Raw genomic sequence first — 15480 nt, 5'->3', positions numbered from 1 at the left:
AATCTTGATTCGCGAGCAAATTGACAATAGGCTTATACATGTAAGCGCCAGTTTCACGAATGCCACGGGCCGGGGGAATTAAAACTCGCGTTGGAAATATTCCAGCGGAATGCGGCCGCGTTGCCCAAAGAAGAGGATAACGCGCGACATTCCCCATTATAATTACTGCAACACTATCTCAGATTAAAGTCCCCCCCGGTCGTAAACTATGTAAGCACAAACATACTCGTGGCGGATTGTATATTCGCGGCTACGCAAGATTACCGTATTCGCTAGTGTACGCAAAGTAAGATGTACGTACACTGATTCTATACGTAATATACTTTTGTACGTGGATGAGGCACACTCTCGCGTGTGCACGCGACCTCATATACGCGATACCGATACATGCAACGCGGTCTGAGAAGATATCGCTAAGTGGCCGTCGATATACGGAACGACAGATCAGTTTAAGACCACCTGCCCCGCAAGGTGGAACTCCTTTGTAGAGAAATTGTTTATCGGTGATCGCGAATTTAGTTCAATCACTGGCTTGGCGCTGAGAGGATTGTTGTAGCTTGAAAAAAAAATGGATCGTGTTAAAAGAAAGAAAAAGAAGACGGGTGGTGAAAAGGTAGTCGATTCAGTCGTATTTTATGTGCGAATGGGATTCCTTAAAACCTTGAAAATTAATATTTTAAAATATTAAAATTTAAATTATTCTTTTATACTTTATAATTTAGGAAATTTGAAAACGTTTTTATCTTTTTTTTTCTACGCTACTATAATAATCCATGTAATTATATTTTGCATTGTTGGTAGCAATCTTTATTGTATATTTAAAAAAACTTGAATATCTTATTATACAATTTTTATAACTCTTTCGCGATAAATCTTCTCTCAAAAATAATTAACCGCAAGAAATTTATAAAATTTTTATAAAATTATAATAAGATAAAGCAAATGTTATACAGTATTTGCGTTGGCCGTTATCTTGGTAAACGCAGGATGCTTACAAAAGATTAAAATCTTTTTTGATTTAGAAATATCCATCGTCTTATCGATGACGTTTGTCAAGATAACAGCTGAAGAAAATTGACAATCGCAATATTAAATTGGTGCATTACAATTGATATATTCTAGCTAATGTTAGGTTGCAAATTTAATTATTACAATTTAAAAAGGAGTTTAATAAAGCAATATAACCCGTTTGATTATAAGTCTAAATAAATGAATTAATTGTTTTATAACTATGTTTGACTTTCCACATCTATATAACTAACGTAATTCGTCTCGTTTGATTTACATTTATTTCATTATAATTTTTATTTAATATCTTGTTATAGAAAAAAAACAATTGTAGTAATAGAAACTTTTGACTAAATTTCTTTATTAGTGCTGATTATTCGATTTAAGCATTATTCAATTTAATGTAAACTTAAATTCCTTTTTTCATTCAAGGATCTTTTTTTATGTTTGCTCAAAGTCTAAAGATTTATTGCTTTCTTGTCAGTAAATGAGATATAGAACAAAAATAATTTGATAAATGATTCATTAATATACTTGATAATAACTTCGTCGTTTGCGAAACGCAACACTATTATCTGATCACACGCTGACCTAAATCCTTAAGAAATTTCGCAATTCTTTGACACAATTCCAGTAATTTACTGAGATCATCAACGCAGTTTAATCGTCGTTCTGATATGCTGAAGTAAAACAAGGAAAAATCAAGTATCTTCACAAGGCAAAATCACGTGCTTAAAAACTTCAATAATTGAGGAAAATGTATTACGTATTGTGAAATATTATACAATATTATTCTCATATATGCATTGAGACAGTATTAGTTTTAACTGTGACTTTATATGTTTGCTTCGAAGAAACAATAGTTTTACGCATGGAACTCGAAGCGAATTATGATAATTCGAATGTGTATGAATTTGCGTTAAAGTAGATCGACGCTGCAAAGACTTTTCTGTTCCGTAACTCTCTGACGGATAATATTTCATGCCTTAGCCAACTCTTCTTGTTAGTCGTGACATAACATTCACATAAACAATCACTCGTTATGGATTTACGTGCTATTACGTAAAGGAGCTAGCAGAAACAAGTCGCAAGACTGTCAAACCGTTCCACGTGATTCATCTATCTAGTCTGTTTGGCAAATCGGTAAATGCTGATGACTAAAGGCGTTAAACTTGTTTTATGAGTTAAAATTATATTCCCAATGAATGATTCACGTTCAATAGCAAAAAGGCCAATGCGTTATTACAGTATTATTGCTAGGATGAGCACGTGCGAGGATGAGCACGTGCCGTCCAGTGATTCGAAAATACGGACGTTAAAAATGATACACGATCCATCGATTCGCTCGAGTGAGTCTGTTGTAAGCTATTATCAGTGAGGAATATATTATATCGGAAAAATATATTTATATTCGGAAAAATTCTCACACGCACAATACGTGCACAAATTCGCAGTAAGACTTTTTATCTTGCTATGTTTCTACCGCTGTTTAAATCGCTGAAATTCCAATTAATTAATAACTCCGCAGAAGAATCGAAATCTTTTTTTCCCCGCGGAAAAGATCGCTCGGGGAAATTTTCAAATTTCTCACGTCTACGTGTCTTTCCCACGAGTGAGCTTTTATAATTGGGAGTCAGCCTCGTCCCGATCGGAATCAGACGCAAGGAGAGAGAGGGAGAAGGAGAGCGCGTCCACCGCGGATAACTTTAACGAGACTTAACGAGTCCACTCATACAGACGGCTCCAGCGATCGTCATTCTCGCGTACCGTCCCTCCCACACTGCCTAGATCTCTCCGTGATCATCATCCCGTCTCTGTTCTACGACGCAGAAAGTGCTGCTATCCATCGTCAATCCTTGGGACGTGAAGGTGGCCAGTGTTGATCCGATCGGACTGGCCGAACGACGGGGCGTCTCCCTGTCCGTCTTACCCTCTAATCAGGACGAGGGTGCCAGCCAGGAGTGGTCGCCCCTAGGCAGGTCCCTTAAGATACCGTCACCCTGGTACAAACCTGGTACCGGCTCCTCCGATCACGTCAACTCCGTCAAGTCCAAGGAATCGACGTTGATCGATCCCATCTGGTTGAATCCTTGGTACACGCCGCAAAGGTATCTTCAATTTCCCATCGATACGCTATAAATAAACTTTGCAATATAAAATTGATTTGCAATTTAAAATATAAATAAATTATCATTCGCTTGATGCAAATAAAATTTCGTAACGCGAAAACTCTGGTGAACAAGATAATTTTTTTCTTTTTCTTTTGCTCTTTGAATCTCGTATTATAATTTTAAATCAATTTGTATAATTACATTCTTAATTACATATTAATATTAATTAAGCAAAGTTCTCAAAATGATCGCAAACGCGTGATAAAAATATAATGTATCAATAATTAACTAACGTAGATTGAAATCACCGTTGAAATTACACATATTGATTTATTAACGATGCTGCTCATTGCATTTCGAAGGTCGCCCGTCAACAGAACTCACGATTCCCCGTCGCCGAGTCCGTTCAAGGAAAGATTACGAGGTAACAGACAGAGAACCGGCGAGACAAGGCACGACGACGAGCCGGGCGAGGTCGACAATGGATTAATCAAGGCTCCGCAGGAAATTAGCCGCGACGGTTTCGATGATGTGGACGGTACAGCGGCGGTGCGTGTGCGTTTCGAGATCGACGGAGCAGAGCCGAAGCGGAATGGAGTGCGATGTGAGAACGGACGGGATGTCGACGGTGCGCCGCGAGTGTTGACGAAAGATCAGAGCGCGAATAACGATAGTTCGAAAGCCGAACGACGCGAACGGCGACCGATCGCGAAACAGAATCGCACGGGCGAAGTGAATGCGGTGAAGAGGCAGGAGAGTTCTCCGCGGCGAACGGATCGTGGTGCGGAAGTCGGTAAGGACGAGAAAAATGCGAATGACGAACGGGACTATCCTCGGATTGTAATCGAAGAGAAGCCAGCGATTATCAACGTCGTTCAGTGCCTGGTGGAGTCCAGGTAATTATATACGGGAAATAACGTTGCGCAAATATATATACTACACTTTAGTGCCACGTCTTCAATCTCTCTGACTGAACTGATCTGTTCTGACTGAATAATTGAGGTATTTGAGATAAAATAAATTTTAAAAAACAAACAGAAGAATTTCCACTATATTCGAAATTACGGAATAGTAAATATCTTTCACGAATATTTAATAGCCTTTTAAATCTAATTATAAGCGAAAGACAAGAAAAAAATGAGAGCTCAGTAACGCAAGTTTTATTTTACACGGCGGAACTTAGCAATATCCTTTTTTTTATGTTTCATGAGGTACAATTCACCAACCGCGGCGGAGAGGAGATCAAAAAGGATGCCATCATGTCGTCGTCAAGAGACTTCGAAGGAAATAGATCTAGTGGGTAAGACGGCGGGGTGTGCGTGTTCTCTGTTAAAGTGTAGAACAGGTCGACGGTACGAGATGATTCGGAGAGAATTATGTCGGAATTAAAGCGAGATCTTCCGGTAGTTTAGGCTTATTAGGGTTGTTCAGGATCAGCCAGTGCGCCAACCACAGTACAGGATCGGCTGGTCTGTGCTTGCAACACTGTAGAGAGAGAGAGAGAGAGAGAGAGATTTGTTTAGTTAATCGAAGGATATATCAAGCTGAAAAAATTGTTCACAAAATATATCATGAATTTTTATCGGCAAAAATTACTTTACCAATGTCAGACCTTCGACGAGAACCGGATTAATAGTCTCCCACAAATAATCTTCAGTCATCTCGTCTCTTAGCAAGGGTTCAATTGTGACTGACAAAAAATAAAAAGAGATTTCTAATTCGATATTGGAATAATGCACCTGAATATTGATTAAGTAAAACGAAAAGTAATTTTCTACAATTGGGGAAGAAAAAATGGATCTCCTTCTCGGCTTGTTCGCGATCGCAACTGCCATGGACAGCGTTTTTTAAGTTGTCTCCCTTGCGACCGTATCTCGCTCGGATGCTGTCAGGAAAATACAAACGCGCTTCTGTCACCTAAAACGATTCCTAAAATAAGTCTTAATCCCCCCCAAAAAATCAGATTCTAAAATATTTGAGAATTCTAATAATATGCAATGCATATAGCACCGTGGTCGGTCCTATGAGTCTCTTCCATTCTTCAACGGCGTTCTGCTTTCCTAATACGAACACTATGATGGATCCCGAGGACATGTATGCCACCAGATGAGGAAAACTCAGTTCGCCGAAGCGATTGTTGTAGAACTCCGCAACCTGTTCGGGTGTCAGCTGCAGCCAACGGGTCTGACATATCTCGAATCCTTCCGCACGTATTCGACGCTCGATCTCCTTTCTGTAGACCACCGCTTCCGGTTTTATTATGGCCAACGTGTACTCGACGTCCGGTTCCTCCTCAACGGTCTCCTTAATTCTGTCGGTCTGAAGACTGACCGCCAACAATTTAAAGCCCTTTTCCTCGACAGAATACTCGCATTCCGTAGGATAAACGAATTCATACTGCAAATCACGTAATTATTTGTTTGCGTCGAATAATCTCCACGCGTGATTTTATTGCGCTTTATTTATCGAAAATATCCCTAATCGATGATCTACCGTCCTGCTCAATTCACTAGAGGATGCACTTGATTCCGTCGACGGAGTCGATGCTATCGACGAAGTTTTCGCAGAATCGGATGTCGTATCGCTGCTACTGGATCGCACGGAATCGCTCGGCATCCGATCGGACCCAATGGAAATTGTATGCTCGAGCATGTCTTTTCCAGGACGATACAGTGTAGAACACTTTGAGAAAAGAGTTACAGTTTCCGGACCGATTTTCCCAGCAGTCTTGTCGTCTCGCTTTTGCGAACAGTCACACATTTCTATTGCCGCACACAGGGACTAAATGCTTTTTTAAGATTATTTTTATTGTTATTCTATTGATTTCGTTTTTGTGTTCAAGAAAGATTTGATTGTCACACAATCAATCTAATTTTTCTATTTCTGTCATTTATGTTTGCAAACATTATGAAAGGTTATAGCTCTTTGACATTTATTTGTTCTGCTTTTGTAGGAACATTTTTTTTTTTTAATTACTCCAGTGATCTTCTTGATCTCCGATCGGCGCCGCCGCTTCAATTATCGCGATGTTTTCTTACGAGAGTTTGCTCTGCGATAAGTTAGCATATAGAAGCATACCACTTGCGTAGGTGCATTCGTTTTTAACGCTAATGTCATGCGAATATTTATACAACGATAACGACTTTGTATTATGTAAATTTAGAGATTATGCTATTGCCGATTGTTATTTCCGCAAAATTAATTGTCACGACAGGCATTAAGGTGTGCTTAAGTATTTGTAATTTTTATCCAATTATTTCCTCTCGATTGGCTTTCAGACTTTTCAGGCAAATCGAGCGATAATGCCAACGTTGTTGTTAAAGCAACCATGCAGGAGAGTAATCAAGGAATCGCCAACGAGACGACGACGGTGAAAGCATTGCCGGAAGTGCCGGCACTACGTGCCCCGAATATAAGAAAGACCAGCATATCGATGCCGAGCAAACTCAACGAGATGGACGATCTTCGGATAGATAGACAAAATGTAAGTTAAATTTATATTAACGTATAACTGGCAATATAATTACTGTATAATTATAACGCATTATAACATATGGACTAACGCAGTAATCTCCATACGCGATAGTCCGTATGTTATAACTCGGTGTCATAAATCCGAGAGATCTGTCGTTAAAATAGATACATCGAGAAGTTTTTGACACTAGGTTATAAGTTTTTATGTAAATATTACAAGAGGATGACGCAGAATATACTGACGACAACGGAAATATTTTTCGGGTGTCGAAAGACAGAAGAGTTATACACGCTCATCCGAAAGTCAAGAAGGTCTCGAAAGTCAAACAATAACACATTCCGCGTATTTCTCATCCACTGAATAATCAATGTCAGTCTCTCTAATGACAAGAATAACGTCATATCGTATCTCTTCGACTTCGCGCGTTTGTGAAAAGAAGCTCCATTGTGATCAACTTATTTAATTGATTTCGTCGTTGATTAATACGTCAGTATAGGTTTTTCATTAAGAAAGTAATTTGATCCGTTCAGTGTGTCTCCGAGTTATATGTTCGGAAGCTTCCATTTTAATCAGTAATCATTACATTACAAATTTCATGTTAACTTCGTCGGGTTAAGCGGTTTTACGTTCCACCGCGTTATACGTTCCACGAAAGAAGCGGAGAAGCGCGAAAGCGGCGAAGAAGTAACCGATGATATAGGTATGGACCGGTACGAATGGCACGAGGTAGATGTCAAGGATCACAGACACAATTTGATGTATTTCTTGGAGAATGCTTTGGCTGGCGCTAAAAAATGCAAGCTGAATGTTATTCGGGAGGTGCGGTTAAAAGCAATTTGCAAAACGAATTAAGTTGTGTGATAGATTCCTCAAAGTATTCCGAAAATTCTAATAATTTAATAAATATCGCCAAATTAAGTACAAATTGAAAGGAAAGATTTCATATAAAAATTTTACATAAATTATGTAGGTTAAAAACAATAAAAATATAATCTTTCTTGTAACTTTTAATTTTTGGAAAACCGAACAAATCCAACGTTTCTTTTTATTAATTGTCTAAAGCAATCGGCGTTTATTCATCATTCCTTTTTATTAATCATTATTACGATATTTTATATGCTCATGTGTTACTTTAGTAGAAAAAAAACAATATTTTTCAGTAATGTGTTACGTAATTTATCATTTGCAAATTCATTATTCTGCAATATTCTTTGCAAAAAACAGACGATTTATTCAAACGATACCACACTGTCTCACGCTATGTTATTTTAGATTCGACTTTTTAACTTTATTTTTTATAATTTTCTCATTTTAACATTCTCTTTCTCTCCTTTTTTATTTTTCAAGCTCTGTAATTTATTTTTTTTTTTTTAGATACGCAAGATTTAAATAGACATAAATAAAAAGGAAATATCTCTCGTATTCGTGTTTTTAGTAATTTAGTGTCAGATATTCGATAAGTATAAACTTTCGGTGAGAATGAGATCAATAATCACGCGAGGTATTGTATTAGTTACTAATGCATCAGCAATTTTTAATCGTAACTGCGTAACGTATGAATACTGTATTCAAGGAACATTGCCGTACGATGTAATTAGCGTAACGCTAACGTTTTTAGAACGAAGATCGAGAAACATGCTCGAGTGACGTTTTACTACAGGAGAACGGTGATACTGCCTAAAATATTCCGTTTCATGTTTGCTAAATTTTCCACTTGATATACGATATGCAATAAACGTTGTTGATAAGGAGTGCATTTCTGAATACGGTCGTTGTACTTGATGGTTGATCGATCAGCGTCGCAATTCGTTATACGCTTAGCAATATTGTTTCGAATATTTTACATATTTTCGTTTACAACCTTTCAGTATTTATTTCAGAAAAGGGTTTTTAAAGGCGCGTGAATCTTGAAAAATGTAAACTCCAATGAAAAATGTAAAATATTAACAGTAAAATATTGACAGTAGCGATGTGTTTTATCGATGCCGCATGATATATTTGTTTCGATCGCGCGCATATCGAATATTAATAAAAAAAAAAAAAACTTGAACGCGCAAATCGAGCGTGTCAAAGCGTAACATTGCTCTCGATACATTAGTGATCCATGTAAACAGGACGCAGATGAGCCTTGTTAGGTGATCGACAAAGATAATGTGCAGCCTTGATCGACGATATGATTTGTTTCATTGCACAGGTGTCGGCGCGGATCAGACACGCTTATTTACACCTGAATTCCGGATTGTGATATTTTCAGGGTACCGCCTCGAAGTTTACGAGAGAGGAGAGCGAGACCAGCAGCAGCGTGACTTTCAGTAACAGCGGCTCGACACCGAATGGAAGTCCTCTGGGATCCGAAACTGAGGAGGAAGCGAATGATGAAGAGTTAGCTAAGTGAGTGTCTAATTTAGTGATTCATTACGATTAAAAGACGAATCGGAGAAAAGGGGAAGAGTTAAAAGGCGTGAATCTGCATGTCTTAATGTGCGATTTATAAATTTGTACAAACGGAAAATAATATACCATATATATGATTAATTTGATAGCAGAGTTCTATTTTGTGTGTGTTTTTTTTAATGACGATTAAAGTTTTGTTAGTAATTAGTTGGTCTCAGCAAATTTTTCGCAAATGCATGTGAGATATAATCCAAATAATTTTTTTCCTATAAACTTTCACGACAAGTCTTGACTCGACGAATGATAATAGCATAGCCCAACATATTACATGCTGCCACATTTGCCATTCCAATATTGATCTGGTTCGCACCTGCGTTAACCCGTTTCAACTGCTTAAATCTATATAAATGCCCGATACGATCGAGCCTGAGACGAGGAGGAAAGCCAGCTCCGCGTAACTTACTCGCAAGAGGACGGATACCTCGCCTGCAATTTTCTCTCGGCCGATATGCGCTCTAAATGCGCAATTTGCATTGTAACACCCCACTAGACGCGTACACGAGGTACTGTTTATCGTTCTCACTTGCGCGGTCGCGTTCCGACTGAGCAGATGAAACAAGCGTACCTATCTGACCGTGTTCACGGTCATCGTAAGCATCGCCATCGTCGGGACCGACCTTCCTTCATATCGCTTCAGGGTTATCGCGCTATAAGAGTTGGTCTCCCGGTAATCGCCAGTTTCGGCCAACAGTCGTCGCTCGATCGCAATTACGGCTTCCTCGCTTTTTCGTACACGTATAATTGCTTAAAACTTTTCTATCACTCTTCGGACTTTTCTGCGTCAAATATATGAGTGCACGTTAAGATTACATGCTTGTGATTTTGGTTTCCGTAAATCAAAAAATGTTGATGTTGTTCAAAGAATAAAATACAGATATAAAATCAATTACAGCATTAACTAAAATAACAGTTTACCATTTTACAAAAATATCAGTTTATTAGTTTATCAATTAAAATATCAGTATCTTTAATTGCTCAGACGACAAAATGATCCCCAGATACGATATCGGTAGCGCCGTATCGTTGCAAAGGTACAATGACATATATCGGCATCTTCTTTAAAACAGAGTAACTAACTGTTTATTTATTTAAGTCCACTTTAGATTATCTACAACTTTATTGTGTTAGATTTCATGATAGAATTCTATTTATAATTTTAAGACATAACACGCCGTGTTGTGTCTTAATATACGCGTATTTTAATATATATTTACATATTTTTATGTACATATATTTTAATTCTTCAATATTTCGTATCGTATTATGTAGCAAAATTATAAATGGAATTCTGAATATAGAAATTCGGTTGTCTAAGGTGAGCTTTATACGTACTTAATCATCTCGAAATTTTTTAGAGTGCCGCTGCAAGCTCCACCACGAAGGAAAGGCAGAATCGTATCATCCTCGGTCAATGAAAAAATGGGGAACGACACCACGGAACTTTCGGCCGTGCAAAGCGCGACTTCCACGATAACCAGCGTGAACAGCATTAGCAGTCTTCTGAAGGAGAAATTGCAGTTATCGTTACCGCAGGCGTTGCGTAGCAGTGCAAGACGTCAGAATGCTGATTATAGGTAAAACGACCGAAAAAATGAAAATCTTACAGAATTTAAATATTAAATATTTTTCAATATCTAATAGGAATTAATCGCTTGTATTACAGTGATTGTTTGAGTTGAGGTATCCAATTTTTTTTAAGAAATCAATTTTCTACAGGCTTAAAGCATTTGTTGGTATCCTGTTCCTCTGTATCGTCTTCCTCGTGGGATTCGCCCACATTTATTACACTCAGCATGTCCTACAACGAGCTTACTTTGAGAAATTTAGGTGAGTACTTAGCCACATTGCGATCGATAAAATGTTACACATTAAAATTGTTTCGCGTATGTACTGGCGCACTACTCAAGGACTGATATTTCGATAGTCGGCGACATCGCTTGCCGTCTACTCTGAAATAACTTTCGGTCGTTTGCCTCTGCCAGGAAGCGCCTAATGGAATACATTAAGGCTCGTTTATCGTGCTGATCTCGTGCCAGTCTCAAAATGCGTATTCAATTGGTAACCCAACATGCACGCTTAGCTTTTCAGGGGCTGCATTATCTTAGAATCGTGGGAGGGAGATCTCGGGTACCGATTATCCAATATTTTACGCAACAAATTTTTTTCATCACCGTACATATAGTTAAGCTTGACAAATGTTTCCTTTAATTTTCACTTTATTACTTCTCGCAAAGATCACGAAAGTTCCTCCTCTAACAATTATTTATCGCGTTTTCTTTTCAGATTCAATAAAAACGAAAGAGTGATGAGAGTCTACAGCAGCAGCGGGGCGGAGATCGTCGCCGCTCGGCTCGGCGAGGGAATCCCACCGAACACGGGGGTGTACCCTTGCCTTCCTCATCATCAGCGACAGGACTCGGTCTGCCTCGAGTGGCTGCAACAGACGCGGCTTTACCTCGCGCACACGAAGCGCGAGGGTATGCACTGCTACCACGTCACCTGGCAGAGTCTGAGCCCGTACTACAATCCCAAGGACTGCTTCGACTGGTCCTCGAAGAGGGGCCACTGGTACGGCGCCGGTCAGATCCAGAACATGGTGTATCCCCTGGAACGCGGTCGTCTGGAGTTGAGCCCTTTCATCACGGGCGACGTGAGGAAGCATCCCTTCGGCAACGTGCTCAAGAGATACTTCCTCAATTCGAAGGGCGCCACAATCCTGGTGGATCCCGAGACGCCGCTTTACGTCTCCATCAACGCCAATCGTACCAACGACTTTTGCCTGCAGGCGAAACACGACGCCTTCGCTTACATCAATCACTTGACGCCGCTACCTCAGCTCAACTACACCATCTGCGCGACCGACAACATGAAGAGTCTGCATTCCTCGATGGCGGAGAAGTCTCTGTGGGACGGTCTGAAGCCCGATGAACTGCACGCCGTTCATTCTCTGCTGTCCGAACCAGTTTGGCAGATCTCGCCCATCAATGAAGCGGCTATTTATAATTACACAGAAGATGTGATCGCGCTGGGATTCCTTCGTCAAGGACACGTCCTGCTGAGCGAGGAATGGCAGCCCAGTTCGGGTGATTTCGTCCTAGACGAAGAACGATTCCCCTCTATGGAGGAAACTATCAATATCATTCATCGCAGAGGATTTAGAATAGTTTTCACCATCCAGCCGTTTATCTCTACGGAATCCATCAATTTCAAAGATGCTGTCGCTAATAGATTACTGATCTCCGAGAGAGGAAGCGATCCTAGGATTCCGGCGTTAACAAGGTTGTCGATAAAGAATTTAAATAAAATTAAATTAAATTACTAGTAAAAATTGCTATTTGAATTTTCTTAGCACGTTATATTTTCAAATATACACAATATTATAATCTAATGAGAGATATTTTAAGAAGGATTTATATTTAATTTCAGGTACAAGCAAAGTAACAGCGCCGGCGTACTCGACATTACGAATAACAAGACCTTACCGTGGCTGCAAACGAAGCTCGAGAGTCTGGTCATGAAGTACCACGTGGACTCGTTCTACCTCGATCTGGGCACTGCCCAGGATATGCCGCATTACTACAAGTGCGAGCAGCCTCTGACCAATCCCGACCATTACAAGACCATCTTCACGCGTTCGATACTAAGCACCATACCCGTGATCGGCGTCTCGAGCGCCATTTCCAGGCCACGGGCGCCGGTCTTCGTATCCCTGCCGCCCTTTCCATCGTCCTGGAAGGCCATCAAGACCGTCATTCCTACCGTCCTCAGCTACGGCATGATCGGCTACCCGTTTATTATGCCGGGAGCGGTGGGCGGCGATGTAGCGCTTCCGATGTCGGATAACAATCCAGATAATGACTACGAAGTAGATCTGCCAGACAAGGAACTTTACATCCGCTGGCTGCAGCTCTCCACCTTTCTGCCCGTGATCCGCTTCACTCACTTGCCGAGTAAATATTCAGATGAGTCAGTCCTGGAGATCGCCAAGAGGCTGACCACTTTGCGGCAGAAAACGGTTACACCGTTACTGAAAAAGTACGCGAACGAGACTCTGGACACCGGCCTGCCTATTATCAGGCCACTGTGGATGCTGGATCCGGCCGATCCGGCATGCCACGTGGTGGTTGACGAATTTTCCGTGGGCGAGGAGTTGATCGTGGCGCCGGTGCTCTATTCCGGTAGCAGGCAGAGGGAGGTCTACCTGCCGGCTGGAGTTTGGAGGGATGGTATCGACGGGAGCTTGAGAAAGGGTTCGAGATGGATTCATAATTACAGAGTGGCCGAGGACAAGGTCGCGTATTTCGTCAAGATGCCGGACAACACGAGATTCTGAGGGATACGATGCCGCTTCGCCGTTTTGCGTCACGATGGGAGGGATGCGCCGCAGTGTCGTCGAAGAATGTCAAGGTCGATAAATCGAAATGGTGATCATTCAGATATGATCCCGCTGCGATAACACGGTTTCTTCGGTATGCCAAATAAATCATAACGACGAACGTGTTGTGTAATCGATTCGTCAATAAGACGAATACCGACTACTTATCTTTATGTATTATCGACCATGAATTTTTATAGACATACATCTTGATTCTTTATTAAAATGCAAGATGAACTTGTTCCTCGGTAAATCTCGAAAGTGCAGAAAAATGATTGTGCATTAGAAAATACACATATCATTGTGCTTGAAATGACGAAAACTTTAAAAAATGCGATATTTAATGTATTAAATAATTAAATGAATGGATCTAAAAATCGAGATTACAATAATTGATCCAACATCGTGATCTTCGACAGAAAGAGTGCAGCAGGATTGTTATGTAGGGATAAATACTTAACGGCATGTAAATGAGAGATTTACACGTACACGTTAGTCGAAAGTGCTATTCAATATTCAATGAATATATCAATATTCAACGAAAAGATTTGATTACAATAAAAGTATCCAATGTTACTGTATTCTACGGATATGAGATTATTGTACCATCAGTACAGTATCAGTACTATATTACAATGCATATCATAGACCAAATATTGATACATACTGAAAGAACAGGAATCAATTGTAGATTTAATTTAAGCTGTCAATTATATTTATTTTATCTAACACAATGTGATTTTACATCTCTATCAATCCTTTAATATAATCTATTAGTGGAACTGATTTATGTTGTTTTTTTAAATATATTTTTTAATAATATGAAAAAAAAAATAAAAAAATAAATACAGTTGACGAGAATGCATCTGAACGCAGTTTTATAGGGCGCACGGGGCTATTTATTTCTTCCTTCTTTTTTTTTCATTACAAACTTACACGACATGTAAAACAAAACATGTGAGCATGCAGAAGCGGGATGCGAAACCGGTGCGTTTCCCGATTGATTTAACTTACGACGCTGCAGCCACGAAAAGATGTGTCTGAACGTAGTGATTCTCGCGTGTCGAGCTCTCGCAACGCAGCCGGGGATCACGCCGCGCCGGTCTCTTGATCCTTGTGCAAAAACATCTCGAACAGGCGGCTGATCTACGGTCGATCGACGAGGAGAAAATCAAGACGCGTGAGGCACACAGGCGACAAATTCTCTAAGGTATAGTGTATATTTATTATATTATCATTTTTATCATATAGCGTAACATCGTTATTTCTATAATAATAATAATAATAATAATCATAGCACCATGAACACTCCACAGTAAATTTTTTTTCATTTTTTTTTCTTTTAATTCGTTATTCGAAAAGAATGCGACGCGCCGATGCGCCGCGACGGGTGAGAACCGCGATCGTGTAATCGTATAAGGAACTCGAACAGCACCGAAATATTAGAGAGCATCTCCGAGCGACGTCCACGATGGCATCCCCAGCATCCCCGGAACGTTCCTTGGACGTCCCTCCGAGATCTTTGTCGATCTCGCGCTATACGTAAACGCGAAGTCTCGCAATACTCATTGCGCAACGACATTCTCGACCGGATGTATCTGGATGATTCTTCCCTTTTATTTTCTTGCGACCGGAAACGTTTCTGACTAGAGCGTCTCGTAAAATATCCGAGAAAATTTCACGGCGGAGGAAGGATGCAGCTTTTGATTTTGTACGGAGAAGCGATCGAGGGGGAAAAAGCGCGAGCGAATCGAGAAACATCGAGAACGGAAGATCGCACACTTTCCTCCACTTCCGAAACGACCGACAATTTTTCTCTTCTAATTAATAATATTATTATTGATTGTTCTTTAGGAAAAATCACCGATATCACCGTTCTCGCACCCGTCGGGCACCGCGATTTTAGGGGTTCGTACAGGTGTTGAGGCTCACGTTTTTCATATCTCTCTCTCTCTCTCTCTCTCTCTCTCTCTCTCCTGCTTTCTCTCTTTCTCTTTCTCACGCTCTCTTTTACACTTCCTCTCTTACGTGTACTTTGTTCATATATTATATAGATA

At 40.1% G+C, this 15480-nt stretch overlaps 2 protein-coding genes across 7 annotated transcripts; one reads left to right on the top strand and one right to left on the bottom strand.

Moving 5' to 3' along the window:
* The first annotated feature begins 328 nt into the window (after positions 1–328).
* LOC105453214 (uncharacterized family 31 glucosidase KIAA1161) lies at positions 329–14207 on the top strand. 5 transcript variants are annotated; one of them, XM_011694970.1, is made up of 10 exons: positions 329–613; positions 2839–3116; positions 3482–4015; positions 4331–4419; positions 6398–6603; positions 8849–8985; positions 10404–10622; positions 10765–10875; positions 11332–12327; positions 12475–14207. In XM_011694970.1, exons 1-10 carry the CDS (start codon positions 569–571, stop codon positions 13379–13381), a joined length of 3522 nt encoding a protein of 1173 aa, XP_011693272.1. In that variant the 5' UTR covers positions 329–568; the 3' UTR covers positions 13382–14207. The 5 variants fall into 5 exon arrangements, with proteins under 5 accessions (XP_011693272.1, XP_011693274.1, XP_011693277.1 ...); XM_011694972.1 differs by lacking the exons at positions 329–613; positions 2839–3116; positions 3482–4015 and having other exon boundaries at positions 4340–4415; positions 12475–14152; XM_011694975.1 differs by lacking the exons at positions 329–613; positions 2839–3116; positions 3482–4015; positions 4331–4419; positions 6398–6603 and adding an exon at positions 6614–7294 and having other exon boundaries at positions 12475–14152.
* LOC105453213 (nucleoside diphosphate kinase homolog 5-like) lies at positions 4264–9648 on the bottom strand. 2 transcript variants are annotated; one of them, XM_011694969.1, is made up of 6 exons: positions 9452–9648; positions 5613–6168; positions 5130–5516; positions 4898–5036; positions 4721–4809; positions 4264–4604 (listed from the first exon to the last, which is right to left on the bottom strand). In XM_011694969.1, exons 2-6 carry the CDS (start codon positions 5877–5879, stop codon positions 4494–4496), a joined length of 993 nt encoding a protein of 330 aa, XP_011693271.1. In that variant the 5' UTR covers positions 5880–6168; positions 9452–9648; the 3' UTR covers positions 4264–4493. The 2 variants fall into 2 exon arrangements, with proteins under 2 accessions (XP_011693271.1, XP_011693270.1); XM_011694968.1 differs by lacking the exon at positions 9452–9648 and having other exon boundaries at positions 5613–6403.
* Positions 14208–15480: the final 1273 nt, after the last annotated feature.

The sequence above is a fragment of the Wasmannia auropunctata genome, unplaced genomic scaffold (assembly GCF_000956235.1).
Source record: "Wasmannia auropunctata unplaced genomic scaffold, wasmannia.A_1.0 LD336001.1, whole genome shotgun sequence".
Taxonomy (NCBI): Eukaryota; Metazoa; Arthropoda; class Insecta; order Hymenoptera; family Formicidae; genus Wasmannia; species Wasmannia auropunctata.
The sequence above is the reverse complement of the archived record's forward strand: the minus strand, read 5'-3'. Positions and strand labels throughout refer to the sequence as shown.

What these genes read in the sequence shown, in the direction of transcription:
- LOC105453214 (XM_011694970.1), top strand. Translation starts at nt 569, where the DNA reads ATGGATCGTGTTAAAAGAAAGAAAAAGAAGACGGGTGGTGAAAAG. An exon ending in AATGATGAAGAGTTAGCTAA is followed by an intron (nt 8,986 to 10,403) that starts GTGAGTGTCTAA and finishes GAAATTTTTTAG; the next exon opens with AGTGCCGCTGCAAGCTCCAC. An exon ending in CGTCAGAATGCTGATTATAG is followed by an intron (nt 10,623 to 10,764) that starts GTAAAACGACCG and finishes AATTTTCTACAG; the next exon opens with GCTTAAAGCATTTGTTGGTA.
- LOC105453213 (XM_011694969.1), bottom strand. Translation starts at nt 5,879, where the DNA reads ATGTGTGACTGTTCGCAAAAGCGAGACGACAAGACTGCTGGGAAAATC. An exon ending in CCATTTTTTCTTCCCCAATT is followed by an intron (nt 4,810 to 4,897) that starts GTAGAAAATTAC and finishes ATTTTTTGTCAG; the next exon opens with TCACAATTGAACCCTTGCTA. An exon ending in TCGTCGAAGGTCTGACATTG is followed by an intron (nt 4,605 to 4,720) that starts GTAAAGTAATTT and finishes CTCTCTCTACAG; the next exon opens with TGTTGCAAGCACAGACCAGC.